At 43.6% G+C, this 23,796-nt stretch overlaps 1 protein-coding gene across 1 annotated transcript; it reads left to right on the plus strand.

Annotated features, from left to right (window-relative positions):
* The first annotated feature begins 11,590 nt into the window (after positions 1 to 11,590).
* Positions 11,591 to 15,211, plus strand: LOC101781298 (transcription factor SCREAM2). Its single transcript, XM_004979305.3, has 4 exons — positions 11,591 to 12,811; positions 13,987 to 14,214; positions 14,440 to 14,610; positions 14,735 to 15,211. The coding sequence occupies exons 1-4, from the start codon at positions 11,714 to 11,716 to the stop codon at positions 14,816 to 14,818; spliced, it is 1,581 nt and encodes a 526-aa protein (XP_004979362.1). The 5' UTR covers positions 11,591 to 11,713; the 3' UTR covers positions 14,819 to 15,211.
* The last annotated feature ends 8,585 nt before the right edge of the window (positions 15,212 to 23,796 follow it).

Raw genomic sequence — 23,796 nt, forward strand, 5'->3', positions numbered from 1 at the left:
GAGGGGGCGGCAGCTGACGTGGAGAGAGAAAGGAGCGGCGGCCGTCGCGGGAAGGGAGGGAGGGGGCGACGGCCGATGTAGGGAGAGGGAGGGGGCGGCAGCTGGCGGCACGGGGAAAGGGAGAGTGGTGGTCGGCAGCGTGGGGAAGGAGGGAGGGGGCGACGGTCGGCGCGGGAGAGGGAGGCGGCGGCGGCTAGCGCGGAGAGGGACCGGTGGCGTGGGGAGAGAGAGGGAGGGTTAGGGGAGGATGACAGCAATGACAAGAGGGATTAGAACAAATTGGCATGATTAGCCAAAATTTGGACCTATTTGTTATGATTAGCAAGTTTGGGATCCAAAAATGCATTTTCAAAGTTGATGGATCTATTTGGTATAACGCTACAAGTTTAAGGGATCTGTGGTGCATTTTACTCTAAAAAAAAGTGCCAGCCACCGGGTCAGCCGCCCGCCCGTGCTGGCCCCGCGTCGACCCCACGCGGCCCGCCCAGCTGCCCGCACCAGAGGCCTGCCCACCCACCTGGAAGAAAAGGGAGAGGAGTAGGAGAGCGCTGCCTGTCACTATCGAATCGTGAGTGTCATGTCGGATTAGGCGTAGGCGCCCGTGCTGCGCACCATCACCACGGATGCTAGGGTGCGGTTATGTATAACTTAAGGCAACAAATCAGCACCTGTTGCCTCAAAAGGTGGTCCACACGCCCAGGCGGACCACCCGTGCGCAGCAGCCCAACCAGTAGAGCGCACGTGCAGTAGCCCACCAGAAGGCATATGGGATGAGTGGGGGATTTGTTAGACTGTTTGTGGGGGCGATGCAATGAAAAGCTGCCGTACATAGAGGGAGAGAATTGATTGCATGTGGTTGCTGATGTCATCGCACAAGCAAAATGTTTCAAACTAAAAAAATCATAAATCTCAAATGAAGCATCCGAATTGAATTTCAATTGTACAGTTGTGTTTCTTAGAACAAGGCCTTTAAAACAAGATCCCACATGATTATATTTGGACAAAATTTATTTATTACCATTTTTAATTATGTTGGAAAAATTCACTTGCTGAACTCATGGAACAGAAATGCATACACCTTGAATAAATTATATGAACTTATGAAACAAACTAGTTGTACATATCGAACAATTTATATGAACTCATGAAACAAAAATCTATATTCGGAGAACAAATTATACAAACCACTGAACAAACTATATAAACTCACATAACAATAATTTGTACACGTAAAGTAAAATTTATGAACTTACGGAATAAAATAGTTGTACTATCAAACAAATTATACGAACTTTTAGAACAAATATGTATACCTCTAGAACAAATTATAAAAAATTCATAAATTAAATATTTAAATATCTATAACAAATTATATAAACTTAATAAAACAACAGTGCCCATCGAACAAATTATAGAAACTCACGGAAAAAGAATTGTACACCTAAAATAAATACATTTTCAATATAGCACAAATACTATAATCTATAAAAAGTAAAAAGATACTATAAAACATTATAATACGTTAAATAGAAATTAATGGAAGAAACATGAATAAAACAAGAAAAAATAAAAGATTGTAAAATAAAGAAATAATATACAAATAGATGGGAAAAGCGCGAGAAAACAAAACGAAATGAAAAGAAAATAAATTTATATTTTTTGACCAAAGCAAGTAAGTAGGGGAACCCAATATATTTTTTATTCCAGACCTGTATAATTCACTCCCACAAGGAGTTGAACTTAGGTCTACTAGATGCTACTCAGGTGTCTAACCACTAGGATAAAAATCCTTTTGCAGAAAATAAATCTATAGTTTCATATTAAATTATTCTTCAATTCAAATAAATAGTTTCATCATGGAACAGTTGGGCATGTATTTGTTAACAGCTAACCATATAAGATATAAAGATCGACAATCCGAAAAAAGAATACTACATGAGCTTTTGAATGAAAAAAGGACAAACAAATAACATATAAAAATAAATAAAAGGAAAAAATAAAAATAAAAATTGAATGGAAAGAAATAGAAAAAGGAATAAATACAAAGAAAATAATTGCCAACTCAGCATCCGCAAGAAAATAAAGTAACAAAAAAAATTCCCTACCTTCATATATGCATGCGCGCAACGGATTGGCCTCCTGGTGGATCCCACGCATGCATGCATGCCTATGCTTGCACGCCTCCCTGCGCGGCGGATTGTGGGTCATGGGCTGCGCTAACATAGACATCGGACCGACTCGCTGCGCGTTCGCCTTCAGGCGACAAAAAGACTATCATCCCATATGTGAATATGTGATATATAGTCGTTGCGCGTATGCTGGCTGCCCCCCTGACCCGTGGCATACTGCATCACCACATTGCTCGTCGGCGAGCAGCCGCCGTTGGACGCGCCGTCACCGAAGCTGCCAGCAAACAAGGGAATCGATGTGCGCTTTCCACGTTTGGACATCGAGCATTGAATTTGCTCCCAAAAATCGTGAGAGGAAATTTATGATGTGCGCCAGTTCTTTTGCAGTGACCCATTTATACATTATAGCAACTTCAGCGTGCCTTCTAAACTCCTTCCTACCTCAATTTTAAAGGACCAAGTCAAAATATGCACACCAAAACTCTCAACTAGACTCCCTATTTTGAGGAGCCCTCCAAATTCCTTCAACACCCTCCATTCTTAAGGATCTTTAGGATCGAAAAATGAGTGCAAACGCATCGCTGTTGCTCTATATCTCAAATGTGAAGTGCAGGCGAGCAATATGGGCCGTACGACTAATTTAGCCCATTCGAAGGAGACTGGCTGGATTGACTGAAGCTGGAGAAGCCCAACTTGGTGTCCCATTTCTTCTATTGTTTTGTCTTGGAACTGGATGCGAAGCAAGTTGACTTCACTTACGGTTAGTCGACGTGCCATGTTGCGTCCAGAGAATTTGAAAAATTCTCAGATACTTCATAGTTAGTTACTTTGAGTAAATATTCGTGATGCCATTGAAAAACAATAAGGAACACAAGCACAGGACAGTTGGACACAGAGATATAGGATCATGGAGAACCTCTTCTTTCTTTCGTGAGAATGAGAGGAAGGAAAGGAGGAAGACGATCGCTAGCAAGCCATAGAGGTTCTAGCTAGCAAAAACCTGCTCGCATCTCAATTGCACATAATCCTCACCGGCCAGGGCCATATGGCTCATTGACTGTTCAACATGGCTTGTGCATGGTGCTGTTTGTTAGAGTATATTAGGTATATATATGTAGCTATAATTAGTTCAGGATTTGATTGTAATCTCATGGTAACCTTTTTTTTTTATCCATACACCATGTTCCTACTTCCTTATCTCTCGCCATCTTCGTTGTGGCTCCATGCTCAACAAATGTTCGACCTAGCTCGGAGGAGGAGGGCCAGTTCTGGGTTCAGACCTAAACATGCTCTGCGTAGTTTACAGTATGCATGAAATATGAATCCATTTCAGTTGTTCGTTGCACGTCGCAGTGTGTTAACGAGTAATAACATCATGTTGCTTCTAAAGCTTTCTTTTTTGTTTTAACGAAATACATATAGTACGTGCTCGTCAGGCACATTAAAAACACTCGTGAATTAGAGAATGAATTGATGACTTGGACTGCTGTATGTTGCAGCCTCTGATCGATCATCCGCTGGTGGTAATCGACGCCCATCATACGCATACGATCGACAGGAGCTAGTACTACTACTGCCGACCATTATGGCTGAATCCCCGGCACTGCGCGAGCCGCGCGAACTGAAAAAGAACCCAAGCAGCTGGAAGGCGGCAGCAGGGGAGTAACAGGAACTGGAAAGCTGCACAGGCACAACGGAAGGAGCAGCGGCCGTTGCTGCCGCCGCAGAGACCTGTATAGACTGTAGGAGCGCAGCAGCTTCGTCCCGGTCAGGGGAATCGATCGAGTGCGGGCCTTACGTAGGCTGGAAAAACTAGCTTTTTCAGAAGCTGAAAAGACTTTTAAAAAAAAACTGAAAAGGGTAAAAAAAAACGTCTATGGCTGAAAACAGCAGTCCACGGACGTTAGCAAAAGGTTCTCCAAACATGCTTTTGGCTTCTTAGAAGTCAGCTTTCAGAAGCAGGTTGTTCGTTCAAGCTTTTGAGTTTTGGCAACATCTTAGACGTGGCAGGTCGTCATTCATGTTTCACTTCACATACTTCTTCTAAAATTAATGAAGTGGGTACGAACAACAGCAGCAGAGTTGTAAATGTGGGGGGGGGAAAAAAGGAAGTGAGAAAAGAAGCACAGGGGGTCGAGACAAGAGGTGTGCCGCAGTGACAATTGCAAGTTTTTGTACTGCTATGGTAAATGCTACAGTAACCATGGTTGGTTACTAATCCGCTCTGGTCGGTAGAATAGTAGTGAAAAATGTTACGGGCCTTAAATACAGATCCAGCTTTTATGGCCGGCCCCCTGCCTGTAGGTAGAATCCGTCACGGGAACCTTGACGCCGATCCCGGCCCGGGCCCATATACGCCCCATCTCCCTTCACCTCTCTGTCTCTCGCTCGATCCATGCACTGGATGGAGTCGTCTCCGACCATTTCTTATCCGGAAATTTAATTACTCTCACATCACGTATAGGAATCGAACTACGCGTACGCGGGGCATGCGGCTGCGACTCATATTTACTGCGACGGCATCGATACGAGCAGTGAATACGGTACGTGTACGTGCAGGTATACGCAGCCGGGCCTACGTTTTGTCCCCTCTCGCCGCCACAGCAGGAGCCCACGGCGGCCCACAAGAATAACGTACGACGCTGGCCCGCTGCGCTGCCGCGGCCGTTACAAAGTGGGGCCCACTGTCGGCCGAGTAGTAGAGACATGCTCCGTAGTTGCAGAGAGACTAGAGTTAAGGAAAATAGCAATTTTAGATAATGTGTGTGGGTCTTTTGTGGAGTTTCAGAAACACAAAAGACTAATACTTCTCTTAAACTATGGTTTTTCAAGAATACAATATTTATGTTCCATCAAACACCTCCTAGCTTTTCGAAACCAAAGTGTTTAGCAAAATCACAGTACTACTACAAAAAATTTTAAAAATGTATGCAAATAGACCCTGCAAAAACTGGGTTACACATAAACCAATGCATGCAGTAGCCCGATATATAGTCAACCACTCTTTGCCATGTCAGATGACTAACGAATATCTCGGTCTAGCCATAGCATGCATGTACTTGATCGAGAGTGGAAAATGCAAGGAAACTCCAGAGCCTTTGCCTGTTCTTCCTTTGGAGAAGATCCCGGAAGAAGTTTCAGTTCTTTCTTGGTGTCTGCGTACATGCATCTCGCCGTTTCTTCGTTGTTCGTTGCATCGTTGCCAAATGACAGTGACAGTGACAGCAGTACGTAGCTGATTCCCTTTGCCAGGACCCTAAGGCAAACAAAGCAATCATTAGACGCACGTCGCTTTTGCCGTACAACAAAGATGCCTCTGCATTCGCGTCCTTGGTTGTGCATGACTGCATGTAGAGTTAATGACGAATTTCCGAAACATTATTTGTTTTGTTCGTTCTTGCAGGTACGGGGCTGTTCAATTTCTGGTGAAATTCCTGCAAAAGGTTGATGTGCTCAAAATGAGCATTTAGGCCATATTTGGATACTGCAGTGTTGAAAAACAATGGTATCAAGAAACAGTTTTAGGGAGTAAAGACGTGTAAAAGCGTAGTTCAGAAAAAAAAAGTTCTCTTGAGTGAAGTTCTTAGAACTCCAAAAACAATTGAACCATAGTTTAAATACTAGATGATTGGTTGCATCCAAGCAACTCTTAGCTGTCCAAAACCAAAATACTTTATAAAACCATAATTTTTTTTCAAAACTTGGGGAAAAAAAAGCTTTGTATCCAAATAGGCATAGTGGTTTAGGATTGCTATTGTATGTAGTGGAATTCAAATAGTATTTAAACATTACGGTGAATAATTGGTTTAGAATTCAAATAGTACTTAAACATTATGGTTTAGGATTGCTACTGCATGTAGTGAAAAAAAAACTTTGTATCCAAAATTCCAAATAGGCCTAGTGGTTTTAAATTCACCAGCAATAGGATTATAAGGCTTGTTATTTCAAATTCTAAGCAGGTCCCTGCTATTTGGACGAGTATTTACATGAGATTTACACTACAGAATAGGAGCATGAGATGTGTTTTGGTTCCATATCAACATTATGGGTTTTCTTACAACGAGCAAAAAAGTTAGTTATTGCTAGTTCAGCCTTAGGGTCTAGGAACTAAAAGTCTTACAACAATATGCAAGATGCTTTATAAGGACCTAGGATTCAACCACATGCAAGTAAAATGTGCAACCTTCTGACCTAGATTGTGCATTTGTGCAATGCAATTATCGACACCCTTATTCCTTATTACCAAGTTACCGTTCACTTGTGTTCAGTCCATTACCTTTGCATGACCCGAATTTACCTTCACAGGCCATAGCCATAGCTGATCTGTTCCATGCAGTCAGCTCAGTTGCGCACACTAGAACGACATCCCAGTAACTAGCTAGGGACAAGGAAAGTTAAGATTTGCATGAACCCCTCACCCAACGGCCAACACATCACACAATGCATGCTTGCATCTACTCAAGAGCTAGCGCTCTGTGGCTGCTACGGCCTACTGTACTCTAAAGAGTACAATGGCACTTATCCTCCCAAAAATATACTCTCCGTATTAAATTGTGAGTCGTTTTAACTTTTTTAAAGATACATACTCCCTCCGTCCCAAATTACTATTTGTTTTAGCTTTTCGTGCATAGCATTTGCTATGTATTTAGACATACTGTATATCTGGATGCATAGCAAAAGCTATATACCTACAAAAGCTAAAACGAATAGTCATTTGGAATGGAGGGAGTACATGATACTGGATGGAGTACATGCATAAAAGTGATATACTCCCTCCGTTCTTAAATATATGACGTTGTTGACTTTTTACTCCAACTTTGACTACCAATATCTATTGAACGAGTTAGTTAACTAAAGTAAAATGTGTATCATTATGTCTATTATCAAATGTACTTTAGATTTAACTTGTAGGTTTATCTATTTGCCAAAATATTTATAGAAAAGACGAATAGTCAAACAGATGAAAAAAGTCAACGACGTCATATATTAAACGGAGGGAGTACATGTAGCACCATAGTGGAAATTGTTGTGTGCATTCTTTTTTCTCACCCCTTCAATTCTACAAATGTGGCTTTAAATTAAGTGCATTAAACAAGTTTGCCATCATTAATTTCTCACTGATATGTGGTCTTGAGTGTTGAGAATGCACTATATTTTTTCCCTTTTCCCTACTAGTTGAATAATGAAATTTAGAGAATCTATATACATATATATTGGCTTGTATATATCTAGGAGATGATAAGAACACGTGTCATATTCTTATCCCCTCCTCCTCTCCCTCTTTCTCTGAAGCTCTTGGATCTGTTACTGCTGTCACATGAACATGCTCCCTGCCCTTTTATCATGTCACTACGTTGTAGCCCATAATGGACCACTTGGTACATTCACACATACCGTTGTAACAGTAGAATCCCCTTCCCAAAATTTAATAGCACCAATAAATACGGCATGGCTAGAATCAACCATGGGCCTTAATTAGTGGTAACTGTAAAAATAATCTTACAAGTTACAACCATGGTAGTTAAAAGGTGGTCAGTTCGGTATTGCGTTATGTTAGTTAAAAGAGAATTGTTTTAACGCAGTTTATTTTATAAGCGGAAAACCTCTCCTTCGTACACTTTCACTGTTACCCTAACGAGCAATCCATACAAAATTTATGTACCCTGCTGCTTGAAGTGTACTCCTTCCGTTCCAAATATTTTTCTAGATGCATAGATATTACTATGAATGTAGACATAGGGTATATTTAAGTGCATAACAAAGTCTAAATCTAATAAAGTCAAAACGACCTATAATTTAGGATGAATGGAGTATTTACCATCTTGGTGAAAAATGAATGGAGAGGTAAGCAAGATATTCTGGTGACAATGAAGGGAGAGGTAAGCAAGATCTCCTGGTTTGAGGCAACCACAAGTTCTGGAGCTGAAAGCCTAGGCAACTACAGGAGCTCGCTAGACTTCAACCACCGGTCAAGTAGCTCCGAAAACAGAGGGCTTAACTGCCTGCCACATGCATTATGCATATGGTGTTACTCCTACATACAGTATATATCTGAATACCTCTAGCAGAGGACATGCAAAGGTACAGTGACGTCGTACTGTACCACACTACCACTGTCTGTCCTGACTACTCTCTCAAGTAGGGCATGGGCACAGTACAGTATGTAGCAACAGTAGCAAAAAAAAATGGAAGTGAAGAAAGATGGGAAGCTAGCAGAGCAAGAAAATGGCGATGCGCACAGCAGGAGCAGCACCACAGAGCGTCTTTTGGTCTGTCCTGAACAGTAGTCCTCTTGCAGTCTTGCCCCAGGCCGGAGACTCGGAAAATGTGGTCCGAAGGATGGTGTGTTGCTCACTTTTCATAAAGGATGGTGTGTTGCTCTTAAGAATTGCTGCTTCTCCACCAACAGGAAAGACAGGTATATATTCCAGCTTGCCAAAACATGCCACTTTGTGTCTCTGGTATGTGGGACCCAAGCGCTGTTTGCTACTGTTGGAGCCAATTCTTCAGAGATATTATATGTTTTTTAATGTTTTTGCAAGTCGTGAATTTTTGGTGCATCGTCATGTGAAATATTGCTAGGCCTTAGTCTTGAAGTATGATAGGTTCTTTTTTTTTTTGAGCTCACATGTAGTTAGGATACATAGAGCATGCCACATCAACAAGTCCATTTCAGTTCCATGGCAAGGTGAGAATTTGGGCTTGATGATTTGTCTTTTTTTCAACAAGTATTTGTCTTTTTTCTCATAAATATCATTTGCAATTTCATTTCATCAGAAAAACTATCGACTCCTGGAGATTTTCTTTTCCTTTAAAGGCTTAAGATGCCATACCACTTGACCAATTTGAAAAGAAAATGGTATTTTGAGGGTGTGATAGTAATTTTACAACATATTAGTGATTGTATTCGTTTCCTCCATATATGGTATTTTGACAGCAGGTAAAGGACAAATGGATAGTTGAAAAATAAAAGGGAAAGGAACCAAAACATCCATTTGTAAAAATAAATAGTAATTCATTTACGTTGGTCTACTAAAATAAATAGTATGGAAATATAAGAATTTGTGTGATTAATAATCTACATAGGTTTACACCTCTTGATCTCTAATGATGTAATAGTATTTAGCTTGTACTCATTTTGAAACAATTTGGATGTACAATAATATGCGTTGTTTTGCAATTCAGTCTCCTAACCTTACTTCAGATGCAATATTCAAAATTGCAAAAAAGATAATGTTATTGCTATGTAATAAATGAAGAACCTGGAATGAAGGTACAACAAGACCAACGTAAAAAGAGCGATCTAATTATTTAGGTGAGCAATTGGAGCATATAGAAGGATATCTTTATCACATTATTCATCATTAAATTATAGTTATATGTTAATTGGTGAATCCCTCCAAAATTATGTTGTTTTGGTAAGCACTTCAAGTAGTAACATAAATCTCTACTTTTTCTAAAGCAAGTAAGGTTTTTACCGTTGTTTTGGTTCGTCACCTCCTAATCATAAATCATGGTCACAAACTTCATGAAAAACCGTAGAAAAATCATCATAAGTAATGCTGAATCGGTGCCGGCTAAAAAAAGAAAAACTGTCTCGCCCAGAACCAAAAAGTAAAAAGATGGTCCAGTCAAAACTGCCAATAGCCATGTCATGCCAATTTTTCATAAAAGCTACTAACGTTTATATGAATCAACCCACCATCCGCAAAGCCATGTCACGCATATTTGTTTTTGTAAAATCCATTAATGTTTTTATGGATCAACCTATTGTCCTCTGTATTTAAATAATTTCCATATTAGCTATATAAAATTACTTTTTATTTATATTTAAACTTTATGACCTTTAGAACCTCATATATTTCAAGTTGCAATCATTGCATCAAGTGTTGTCATCTTGTATGTTCTTAATTTTATTTATTTGATTACTTGTATGTTTACTTTAATTTTTCCAAAAAATCATAAAAAGATTATGCGTACTACATTGCATTTTACAAATCACATTAAGCATTATATATAGTGTGATAAATATACATATGGCCTTTGTTCTTAGCAATACACAGAAGTATTTGCTAGTTATTTTTAACTTTGCAACAACCATGATAAAAAATAACAATAGAGAACTCAAAAAGGTGCAAATTATATCAAAGTTGTACGCAATTTTGGCCATTGCTACATAACAACCTGCCATTTTCATTGCACTCTCCTCAAACTATCAATGGCATAGATTAGCCACTCCTCTCATAATTAAAGTTCGTTCAAAATATTGGCCTACTTTCACCTCATCTTTTTATGCAACCTAACATGATTTGTCTTTTTATTTTAAAAGATATCATTATAAGTTGGATTTTTCTTATATAACTATTCGCCCGAGGAGATATGCATTTATTTCCTTCAAAAGATTAAGATACCTTACCATGCTTAAATATATCCTTATTATTTAACACTTGATGATATCACTTCCCGCTGGCTAGCCAATACTTCATCTCCAACCGCCCACAGGTTGGCGAGATATTTTAGGAGGCTATGTATTTTGGCAATATTCATATTTTTCCCATGGTTTATTGCACTTCCAAAGATAAAGATACATAACTGAGCAAATTTTGGAAGGTTATGTGTTCTTACTAAAAGATTTACATTTCCTACCGATATACTATTTGACAGAACTTAATGTTGTCTAATTGATGCAACGTCGGCACAAGTTTTTACATATCGTAGAGTCGATATTGGGCTAATAATATTTGCATCTCCAATTTTCACTGTTTAAGGTGATGTCCATATCCAATTTTCTCCAATGACGTACATAGTACCATGTTTTCCTCCCTTTACACATCTCACAACACTTATCTCCAAATCAAACCCAGGCTAGCAAGATCTTTTGGAAGGACGCGTGATTTAGCAGTATCTTATATTTTTCTCTACGGTTTTATCAGCAGAAGTAACCGATACTTCACTCTAAAGATATGCGTACACAGCCCAGAGATCTTTTGGAAGAATATGTATGCCTGCCAAATTCACGCTCCCAGCACTACATTGTTTGTCGGTATTTAATATAGCTAATCAATACCGCGTCGGCATAAGCTGGCATAGAACACTACTTATCTCTTGGTAGTTTACGTTTTTCTTTCGCGGTACACACAAAAAGTGAGTCGGGACTCAAGAATAAGATGTACATGTACATTTTCCTTGAACAACCTAGACCAAGTGCATCAAATCTTTTCCATTGCGCCTATCTATGCTTCCATTCTAACCCCCAAACCTGATCTTGGCCTTTGATCTTTGAATCCAACGGTTGGCGTCACCCTGCTCCTTTCCCCAACCCATGCACCGGCCCTAGCCCAAAATTTCTGGCAGAAGGGTAGTTTGGTCATTTCAGACTTCCTCTCTCTCCACGGCGCCGGCCCAGTACAGTACTTCACCTCCATACATATACAGGCACTGGCGCACTGCCGTGGCAGAGAGAGAACTCAGAGGACTCCGCTGGTCCGCTGTCCTCTGCGCAGCTCTGCCATCTGCGCCTGCTCCCCTCCGCCGGCCATTACCACCCCAAGAAAGCGAGGAAGCCTCGCGCGCGCGGCGCCGCCATGCTCCCGCCGTTCTCCAACCCGCTCTGGGTGCAGGACGACTGCGACGCGCAGCAGCAGCAGCAGCAGCTGGACGCGCCGCCGCCGACGCCGATGATGCTGGGGACGACGCAGGCGCTGGGGCACGAGCAGCAGAAGCTCCTGTGCCTGGCCAACGCCGCCGACATGGGGGGCGGGGTTTTCAGCACGCCGTCGGTGCTCGACGACGACTGGTACTTCAACCCCGCGGCGGCCGGCGCCGGCGCGCAGGGGTCCTTGCTCCTGGCGCCGCCGGTGCAGGGGTCCGCGGGGCTCTCGCTCGGGGCCGGCTCGTCGCAGATGTTCTCGCTCTTCAACATGGGCGGCGGCGCGCAGTACGACCTCCACGGGTTCGACCTCGGCCTCTCCGGCGGCGGCGGCGGCGTGTCCGGGGCCGACCTGGTTTCGTTCGCCGGCGCCGGGAGCGCGGCGAATTCTGCGTCTTTGCCCCTGATCCCGTCCGGGAACGCCGGCTTCCTCGGCTCGTTCGGCGGCTTCGGCACCGCGCCGGCGCAAATGCCGGAGTTCGGCGGGCTCGGTGGGTTCGACATGTTCAGCAACGGCGCCGGCTCCTCCGCCGCGGCGCCGCCCCCTGCCTCGGCGCCCCTGTCTGCGCCGTTCTCCGCGCGCGGGAAGGCGGCGGTGCTCCGCCCGCTGGAGATCTTCCCGCCCGTGGGCGCGCAGCCGACGCTGTTCCAGAAGCGCGCTCTCCGCCGTAACGCCAGCGAGGAGGACGACGACAAGAAGCGCAAGGCGGAGGCCCTCGCCGCGGCCGCGGGAGCGTCCTCGGCTGGCGGCGGCGACGCAGTACTGGACGACGCCGACGATGATGACGGCGGGAGCATCGACGCGTCCGGGCTCAACTACGACTCCGAGGACGCGAGGGGCGTCGAGGAGAGCGGCAAGAAGGACGACAAGGACTCCAACGCCAACAGCACGGTGACTGCCGGTGGCGCGGGCGACGGGAAGGGCAAGAGGAAGGGGATGCCGGCCAAGAACCTCATGGCGGAGCGCCGTCGCCGGAAGAAGCTCAATGACCGCCTCTACATGCTCCGGTCAGTCGTGCCCAAGATCAGCAAGGTGAGAATTCTGTCCCTGCATCAATTTTTAGTCAGTTACCATTACTTACAGCGTGTAATTTCGGAGAATTCTCTGCTTTTTCGTTGCAATGGAGAGTGGAAAGATGAGAATTCTGTGGTTAGCATCTAGCATTGCTATGTATGTGCCTGCTATATTGTTTTGTTCCATGCAATTGTTTGTTCAGACTGTGATATGCACATCTCAGGGGTAATTGTTCCCGTTGAGTTCTAGATCATAGATGCAATGTGAAAAATGAGAATTCCTTGCTTAGCATCTAGCATTGTTATATGCATTCATGTTATCATGGTTCATGCTATTGATTTAGTGATGAATTGTTTGTCATAAACGGTTGATATGCGCATCTCATGTGGAAAGTTTTCCCCTGGAATGGCAGATGTATAAGTGGGATTCAGCTTGGGAGGCTTCTGTGTTCATCTAGGGATAGCTTAACTTTTTATGCGTATCCTTCAGTTCAAAAAGATATGTGGACCAACAATTTAGCGTCTACAATTGCAGTTCTTCTGTTTAGGTTCTGAGGGATGCTATATTGCTATGGTCAGTGCTTTGCTTATGGTCCCAACCTACATGGTGTGATGTCACTTCTTTTCTTTTATTTTGTTTGTTTGTGTGAAAGCTAGCATATTGTTCTGTGTCTTGCAGTTATTGTTGCGACTTGCATATCTCTTTGTCAAGGAATGTACCTTCATGGTTTTTTTTTTTGAGGACATGTACCTTCATGATTAACTTAGCACATGGTCATCTGGAATAAGATGATCATGATATCTGTTCATAAGTTGTCCTGCATACAGATCACTATCCATCACAGTGCGTTTGCCTGATTCTGGGGGCCGTCCCTGTTTCTCTGTTTCAAGTCAGTCGAGTAGTAATAACTGACTGCAGCAAAAATAGTGAAAGGTCTTCCCTACATCTCTGCTGTTACAATTTTGTCCTCAAAAGGATAATCTCTTAATTTCTGATCATACAAAACAGAAAGCATCAGTTATGGTGTGATCCTACTTTTGCCTGACTTGTTTCAGTTATCTGTTTTTGTGTTGAACTTCACCTTTAGTCTTATTGGTACATATATCTCATTATTGTAATCATGCAACCCACTAGTGATACTTTCTCCTTGCGGCTGATCAATGAACTGATTGTTTTCTGTTTGCAACTGGTAGATGGACAGGGCTTCCATTCTTGGAGACGCAATCGAGTACCTGAAGGAGCTGCTGCAGAAGATCAATGATCTTCAGAATGAGCTTGAGTCGCCCCCTTCCACAGCCTCACTGCCTCCAACACCAACAAGCTTCCACCCTCTGACTCCGACGCTTCCCACTCTGCCGTCTCGTGTGAAGGAAGAGCTGTGCACAAGCGCATTGCCAAGCCCTACTTCACAGCAACCTAGGGTCAGTACCTGCTTTCTCAGAATGCTGCTTGATAAAGTTTCCTTCAGATGGATGGTTCTTAGCACAATATAGCATTCTTTGGTTAATGTTTTGCAAGAAATAGGCCGAAGTTAGCTAAACTGTAACGTGACAGATTTTTGCATCAGTTTGTGACCTTTTATCAGATTCATACAGGTTGAACATGTAGCTCACTTCCTTTTGCATTTTTTTCTACTCTTCCTATAGGTTGAGGTAAGGATGAGGGAAGGCCGAGCAGTGAACATCCACATGTTCTGTGCTCGCAGGCCTGGTCTTCTGCTTAATGCTATGAAGGCGATCGAAGGCCTTGGCCTCGACGTCCAGCAGGCTGTTGTCAGTTGCTTCAATGGATTCACCCTAGACGTCTTCAAGGCTGAGGTAATGTACAAAATTGCACATATTCTTTCTCCAAACTGCTTCAAATGTGCACTGAAGATGGCTAGTTTTCATTCCACATGAAAATACACTGACAAGTTCTCATTATCTTTCTTCCTCATTGCAGCTGTGCAAGGATGGCCCTGGGCTCATGCCGGAGGAAATCAAGACCGTCCTCCTGCAATCCACCGGATTCCATGGCGTGATGTAGGACAAGAAGACGGCTCAACCAAACCGCAAGAAAAAAAGAAAACAACGTAGCTAAGGAATTCACAAGCTCAGGTGTCTCCGGTTCCAGGGGGTGACAGAACCAGCTTTGGTCTTTTAACAGTTTGGGGAGACCCTCTCAGGGTTCTTAGACCCAAATTCCATCCATCCATCAGCTTTTAATTAGAGTCTTAGAGTTTTTTTTAAAAAAAATAATGTCAGTATTCTCCTAGCCTGTCCTAGTTCTTCTTGGTACATGCTTTTTGCCTTGTGTAGTCCTGCACTCCTGCTGCAACTCCGAACCAAAGTCTGCGTCGATCGTAAAGTGGAAAATCTGTTTCCGTTCTTAAACAGCTTTAAGTTAAGGTTAATCCTCTGTCTGGTCTGCCTTTTTTCCCCTGTATGGTGAAAAATAATGGCGCTTTCTGTTTGTTGGGTTTGAAAAGGCCTGAAGCGAGCCTTCGCATGCTGCATTTGGAAGCAAGTTGTTGGAATTTGGAAGCAAGCCTTGAGGCAGGGAGGGAGGCTGGTGGTCCGTGGCACGGTGGGCCATACGCGGCTACTTCCGCCGCAGCCGGCCATTGGTAGGGTAGCAGCCAGCGCCGGATCTTGCCGGTCTCCGGCGAGGGAGGGCACGGTGAAATGTTTTGGGTGCGGTTTTTGCTGCTGGAATGCAGTGGAAAGCAGGTTTCTACTGGTAGTGGTACCCTGCCCTGTGACTGAGCGAGATGAGGCCATGAGGGTTAAAACTTGCTGTTCTTGTTATTACAGTGGAGTACTGGAGTTGGCATGTGGTTTGTTTCTCCGAAGCTGCATTTGTAGTTTAGTAAATTAGTAGCAGTAAAAAGATTCCGGTGCAAACGGTTTGGCTTCGGTGAATTTTCTTTTTCCCCTGCTTCGCCTGATTTTCAGCCTGTGAGACCTTGCGAGCAATTTTCTGAGGTGAAGAAAGGAGCCAGGAGTCCCGGAGCGGGAAAGAAAAAAAAAACTGAAGTCCGGAACTGCGACTGTTGCTTTCTGGCTCTCTGCTGTGCCTGTGCGACTGCGCCGGTCACATCCGCTTCGCAGAGGCCAGAGGGGCAGAGGCAAACGCTGCACGGCTGCCTGGCCTGGCCCGACCCGGTGCAGGGTTTCGTCTCGCATTATCCTCGCCAACATAAATGGCTGCAGCCGTATGATTTCCCTTCCGGCGCGTCCGGCCGGCGCCGCCTGCGACGGCAGCGGCGTCCGGCCTGGGCCTGCCGGCGTCCCTGAGCCCCAAATCATGGTGCCGGCGCGCGTGCGCGCCGTGCGAACTGCGGCGCAGGACGGCCGGCCGGCTCGCCGGCGTTCAGCGACCGGCGAGACGAGACCTGGGATCGGATGCGCGCAGTCAATGCGGCTCACTCCCTTCCTGTGCGTGCGCGTGTCTCCCAATTCACTCTTGCATCTCGGGACCGAGTATTCATTTTGATGTGCTATCGAGTAGATTCGTTGGCGATGAACGCCGCGCCGGGGTTCTTAGGACTGGATTCACTCGGGACGTACGGAGGATTTACTCGAGCGGGCGCGCACGCTCGGCCGAGTTGGCGGGGCTGCTGTGCTGCGACCCGTGTCAGGCCACAGTCACTCACTGCGCCCGCGTCTCGAATTGAAGTCCCCGCGCACGCGCATGTGCGGCTGGATCTACCTCTACCCCGCCGGCCGCCGCCATTCAGAACGGCCGGCTGGCCGTCGCAGCATTCGAAGCTTACCGCAGGTGAAAAGGCATCGGAGAGCTCAGGTAGGGTCCAAGGCTCCAGGCACGGTTCAACTTCACAGCGCGATTGGATGGCTCTGGTCCAGGGCTCCAGGCTACACAGGCAGAGGGAGCCTGGAGCCACTGGTCCTCCCGTGACTTGGGGCGCGGTGTTTCGAGCGGGATCCGCTCCGCGCCGTCGCGCCGTACACGCCACCGGGGAACCGGGCGACGACCGGCGGTGCTCCGGCGGCCCATCCGCGCGGGAACCGGAGTCCCGGGAGACGGGGCCGTGCTAGCCGGTGCTGGTCTCATTTCCGTTTCTGGTCGTGCAGCAGAGGCAGCGCAGGTAGTGACAGGCCAACGCAAACAGGCAACAGCCCAAGCCCAACGTTGTCTTCCAATTGTCTCACCGAAACAAGAACTAGCGTCCTCGATTTTTAGACAACGATATGACCCCTCTTGTCACATTGTAAAAAGGAAAATCCACGATTGTACATTTACAAGATAATCATGGTGGGTATTGAAAGCCAAGGCGATTAGGCAGCATTGTCAAATAATATCTGACTGTTTGACGATGCACTCCATCGTAAGGAACGCTCAAATTATCTTAACTAAATCGGGTTATCGTCCATTGATCGACCCGACTTAATTGAAATAATCCTAGTAGTCCCCGGTATGCGTCTCGAGCATCGCCTAGGAACAACCCGCATACCGTTTTACATCATGGCAACCATCACAAGGATACATATGAGAGTAAAATTTAAACCTTGTTCACAAGTTCTTACAAAACTTCAGATATTATAACTACAACATACATGAACTAGAATATAAGAATTTCATCGATTAAAGTGAGGTTCTTAGCAAACTTAGGTTTAGTTTAGATCTAGGTGGCTACCCTACCATGCTTAGATAGAGAGTTAAAACGCAGCGGGGAGATATAAAGTAGTAAGGTGCAACAATGATGTCCTTGCCCATAAGACACCACCTGCACAAGCTTAGGGCGACATCCACCATCCATCCGCCTTGCCGGCTCCAGCAGGATGAATGTGGTTATCACTCACAACAAGGAAACCTGCAAAACAACTTAATGGCAGTACCGTAATGGCAGTACCGTAAGTACATTGCGTACTTGCAGAACTTAACCATAATAGTATACATTTGGTGGACGCATGAGGCTTGTCAAATTTTAACATTAGACCATAAAAAACGCGAGCATAATTTATCAAGTGAATAAGCAAAAGACATGGCGTCTACTTTATATATCAAGCACCAATACAATTGTATAAGTAGTAAAGTGATCATGTAATCATGAGCTCAATCTTCCATAAGCTTTTCACAGAACTCTATGTTCAAGTCAAAGTACAAGAGCGTGCTTTTTGACCGGGAGCGCGACTATTGCAATAGATTATAACCCTGCAGGGTGTACAATTTTCCCACACGAGGCACAAGACCAATGACCATACCCTTGGCCTAGGATAAGTGTTCATTCATGCCCCCTGACCGTTCACATACCCACACCCAGCTATGAACGAATGGCTGAACATGTATAGATGCACCGGACACAGCAGATCACACCTCATCCCATCCCACGCCGAATCCGATCAAGGCAAGGTGCGACTTATGCTACTTGGCTTACCATTCCCATATTAAGTATATGGTTTGTACGGAATAGTGCTCAAGTATCAAAGCGATGATGATCGGGCCTTAACCAACTCAAGCAAGCATATGCCACTTGGATTCCACTCCCAACATGGCCCTAGCACACTTGCTCAAGTCTCGAATCATCATTCATGTTGCTCATATTTTATGCTTTCTCAACTACTCAACTATAATTAAGCAAACATCCAAATTCGGGCGAGTGGTGGCGACCTTGCCACCCCTCGACTTCTACCGAGAACTAAGCATGGCTAAGCAATTATATCGAGATTTCTATATCTATACTTTCACTAAATAAGTTGAGCTAATTCCAAGAGTTGACATATCTAGTAGGTTCTACACATTGCATATATCTAGATAGATTTAAGCCCATACACAACCATTAATAAATAATAGCTTTCATGTTTAGAAAATAGAGTTGAGATACGTAGGTGCCTACCTGAGATTGGTGCTGCAAGAACGCGACACTCTGGAACGTCATCATCTACGAGATTAGATGAATGCATGAATTACAAAGATGCTATGATTGAGTATGCATATGAGATGCAATGACTCATGAGAAGTAAAAGATAACGTGGTTCAAGGTCATCAAGCAAGCAATCAAATATTGGAATTAAGGTGCACAATCAATTGCATAGGGTGAAGGTGTGCAAACAAATATTCACATAAGTGCACATAACATTCCAAGACAAGTTATAACATGAGAATACAATCAACACTAGTTGCACTATTTTTAGTTGCCATACAAACTATCACATAATTAAATTGTCACAACATAAAGCATCAACCATAGAAATTATCTCATAATTGCTATCAATATTAAATAGTTGAGCATGCTCATGCAAGCTAGTCCTAGAACAAGTATACAATTAAAGTTGTATACTTATACAATCATCTCGTGAAGGCTAACAATTAAAAACAACATATCATGATCATAGGTAAATAATAAGATAGGTTTCATTATTTTAGAAGCATCTCTATACAATTGATCATGTATTTAACAAGCTAGGAAAGCTTATAATTTAACACATCATAAACTATGTAAGTGTATGATCAATTCATAAGTCATACTAATTTAAAACAGCAATTGATAGTTAAAGGAAGCTAACAAAGTTGGATCCATAATTTTAGAAACACATATGAAATTATTATGCATTTTACTAATTAACTAGGTTCAAACATGTCTAAAACTATATCAATCTGCACATAAATAATGCAAACAAGAACTTCCAATGAATTATACATACCATAAGTGAACCAGCAAAATTGGTTTCATAATTTTTGGACTAATAGAGAATTAACCTCCCCTTTCTTTTCATCCATTTTTCTTACTACTCTTGTGTTGTGCTTAATATAGGGACAATTTGACATTGACACCACCAGTCAGCCTGTCATAGAGGCACGCACTGACATGCTCAAGTCGCAACAGAGACAGGGGAGGTACCGGCTCAAGAAAAAGTACTTCAATGGTCTTGCAGCAAATGAAGTCCCAACCAAAAATCATGTGACCACTATGAATGACGACCAGTGGAACAAACTGGTTACGATGTGATCTAGCCAACCTCACAGGGTATGATAGAACTTCAACTTGCAACTAGCACATTTGCATGTACTGATCTGTTCCTCTTATTCATTACTCTTACACGAGTTTTTATTATTGTAAAGGAGAGGTGTACTACAAATACCAGTAATTGTGGACAGGTCAGGTATCCTCAGCGCACAAGATCTAGAAGCTATGTTGCACAGGCTCATGTTGTGGTAAGCAACTAAACAAGTCATGTTTTTGCTCAGTACTTTATTTGATGAACCTACGCATGCTCCTTGTTCTAAGCTAACAGTTTATGCCTATTTTCACATCATATTAAAGGGAGAAGCAAGTTGAAGGAGACGCAACTCCAATTGATCTTTTCAAGAACTTCCATTGCAACAAAAATGGCTACACCGCTCCAGTACAGGCAGCCATTGTAAGTATTTGTTTACTTTGCATTCTTCTTTGCAACAACAACACTAGAAACATTTGTGGGCACTTTTGTGATACCATTCATTTTCTTTCCTTTATTAGGCTCGGATGGAACAAATCATCGTCCAACCTGGAGATGACCAACCAAAGACTGCTACTGAAGCAGTGGCTGAAGTTGTCCAATCTAGAACATTTTGAGAGGTTGCTGGCATTCACCCACCCCCGAAGAAAAGGACTAGGGTTGGTACTGCGCTGCAGGTAGAAGAAATCCAAGCTGATCTTGACAGTGAGAAACAAGGGGGCACAACTTCAGGAAAAAGATTGCTGAATAGGAGTTTGAGATGGGTGCACTGAGATTGAGGGCTGAAACGCAAGAAACAACATTGAAGTCTCAGACAGAAGAGATCGAAGTTTTGAAGAACACCACAAAGCAGTTGCATACTCTGATTTGTAGCCTGATTCACTTCAGCACCAGTCCGAGCCAGGTGAATCATTCACTCAACTGAAGTGTGTTGCTAGTGAACTTGTTGTCTGTTACTGATGAACTTTTGTTGTATGTTGCATTGTTAATGTTGAACTTGTTCTATGTTGCATTATTGTTGCTGGTGAACTATTCATTGATTGTGATGTGAATAATATGGAAGTTGGAAATGAGTTGTTTTTATGTCTATGATTGTGATGGTGATCAGCAACCAAAATTGAATATATGGCACAGCGAAATGCAATAATGGGCTAGGGCCCAGAAAAAAATGACCCAAGTATTGCGAAATATAATAACGGCTCTTCATTAGATGGGCTAGGGTCCAAAAAAAACAGCACAATATGGCATGCAACAAATATTTTCAGCCCAAAAAATAGCGCGGAAACCTAAAATGGGTTAAAAATGGCCCAACAAAATTAGGCTCATAAAGGCTCTTACGTGGATCGGGCTTCAATTTGTGATGATCCAAAATCGTTATAACACCCCTACCACGTTGGAGCCACATTGGATTCTTGTCCAACATGGCGCAAACCTCCAAAATAGTTTTATGATGATATGTGGGACGAATTTTCATTCGTCATTATCTTAGTAACGCACCGAAATAAGGAACGTCACTAGTTGCGATTTATGACGCTCGACTAATGACGAAGGAAATCACGGTTTATGACGCAAAAAATATGAAACTTTTTAGTTCGTCACTAGTCGGAAGATTTCTTGTAGTGATTTGAAATAAAAATTCTTCCCGGAATGCTAATTTTGAATTTTTGGCTGAGCTGTTTGACTTCAAGATGTATTCCTAAAATCCAAAAAAATCACCTAAATTCATATTTGAGGAAGAAGTATTTTACCAAGTTTTAATTTAACATATGTCCTATTGGAAAAAAAAAGTTTTCTTCACAAGACATGCATTTTCACTTCATTCATTAATTCAAATTAAAATGCAAAAGCATTCAAACAAGCACAATAATTTTTATACTAGCAAACAATGATGCTCATGATGCAATGCTTAACAATGTAATTACATTTAGTTCATTACATCCACGCTCACGATAGAAAAGTGAAAAGTGAAAAGGATTTAGTTTTGGCATTCAAAATTTGGGAATTTATAGCATCAACAAAACATTTTAGAAAAGTGAAAAGGATTTAGTTTAGTTTTAAACATTGTCTAGTTTCTAGTCACATTATGTTTTTTTCTTGTCTTAAATTTTACCACTTATAAAAAGTCACTTGGGTATTTTTCGAAATTTTTATTAAAGTACTATTTAGCCATCGGCCATGTCAACGCATCAATGCTACACCACCATGGCCACTCTAAATTCAAGTTAGGGTTGAAAGGTGAAAAGTTTTAATAGTAGAGGGTCCAATGGTGAAAAGTTAAGGGTTTCATAGTTGATGGTGAAAAGTGGCCTCAAGCCATAGTTGAGGACTGTAAAATAACATTTCTCTAATTATCAACTCTTCGTATCTAAACAATTTAACCGTCATAGTCTTCCTCCAAGGAATAAAACACGAAACTAATCACTTTAACACCAAATAATAAGACTAATAATTATACACGAATGATGTCATATAAGTACACTCCTTGAAACTTGCATGCAACAAATATACACGTTAGACAGACAGGCATAACCACACATCCATTGCACGATATAACTAATTTTATACCGAAAATAAGCCAACATCTAATAAGTTGTATTAAATCTATCACGCAAAGAGCCTTTATGGTGTATTTATTTGATAATGTAAATGCTAATATATTTTTTTAACTTGATCAAATTAGAGAAGTTTGAATTAAGAGCTGCTTGCACCGGTGATGTTGAAGCATGAACAAAGGGGCAAGTTCTTCAAATGCTAGCCCCATGTTTTGAGAGCTTGAGCTGTATAGTTCTCTGGGCCTCTGGCTCATCCCTGACGCGGTAGCCGGAGCTGAGGCCCAAGTAACACAGGTGCTGCTTCCAGGCTCATGATTTATTTTGTCATCTCCAAATTTGACCTCCATTTTTAAACACACGTGTTTAGGGAGAAGGCGACGTGTTCCTACTTCCAAATGCCCCCGAACCTGTTCGTTGTTCTTCGACTTCGGTTCTTCCCCCGAAGCATAGCCGGCGGTCGCCGGGCATCGAACTGCTGCCACGACTAGTACGTCAGCGCCCTGTGAGAAGAAAACGCAAAGCGCGCGGAAACAGGCAGGAAGTTCCGAGAGCAACGAGGTAACGAGCGGCCGGGCCGGGCACGTTCGGTCTCCGGAGACCGGAATTTCTGGAGGACCTCCATGGTGGCCGCAGTAGGCCGGTGACAGCGGTCGCGGCTCCACAGGTGGAGGTGGCTGTGTAATAAATTTCATTAAAAATAATTTTTTTGGCTGAATTGTGTGCTCTTTTGAAAATGGAAGTCAACTTCTACTCTTCTCTAGAAATTCCCTAATAAATTAAATCTCAAATTAATTTCAAAACTTGTGTGCTAGTTTGATTTGGCTCTTTTTGATTTTGTTGGATTTCAAATTTGAATGTGAAAATTCAAACTAAATATAAAATAAAAATCAAACCTAATCTAACCCAGCTAACCTAACCCACCATGCCAGTCCGTGGCCAAACCGGCCTAGCCCGCCAGCCGTTCATCCTCTCTTCTGCAACAGCCCAACAGGTCGGCCCAGCTGATCAGCCCAGCCAACCCGCCAGACCACCACCGCACCCTCTCCCTCTCTTTCCCTCACCGCCAAGTAGGGCTCACACGTCAGCCGCACTGTGCCACCGTCTTCTTCCTCCACCATACGCATCATGCGTGTAGTGCGTGCGTGCCCGATGGGATGGGCTCGCTGGCCTCGTCCGCGCTGGCACGCACTACCATGGCCGCGCGCGTGCCCGTGACCTGACCCCGCTCCCTTGCTTTTGCGCTGGCGCCCATGGATGGCCTTCATGCCACCTCGCCAAGCCGCCGCGCCATCCCGACCGTCCGTCGCCGGTGCCGCTCCTCCCCGCAAACCCTAACCCTAGCTTCAGGCCGGGGCTATAAATACCCCCAGCTGGCGGCCACCCTAGCCACCCAAGATACCCCTTGGGGCTCTCCCCTTGCCACCGCCACGCTTGCCCGAGAGGAGAGAGAGGAAGGGGAAGGAAGAGGAGGAGAAGGAGAAGGGGGAAAGAAAGAAGAGGAGCAACGCCCGAA

The sequence above is a fragment of the Setaria italica genome, chromosome VIII, assembly GCF_000263155.2.
Source record: "Setaria italica strain Yugu1 chromosome VIII, Setaria_italica_v2.0, whole genome shotgun sequence".
NCBI lineage: Eukaryota > Viridiplantae > Streptophyta > Magnoliopsida > Poales > Poaceae > Setaria > Setaria italica.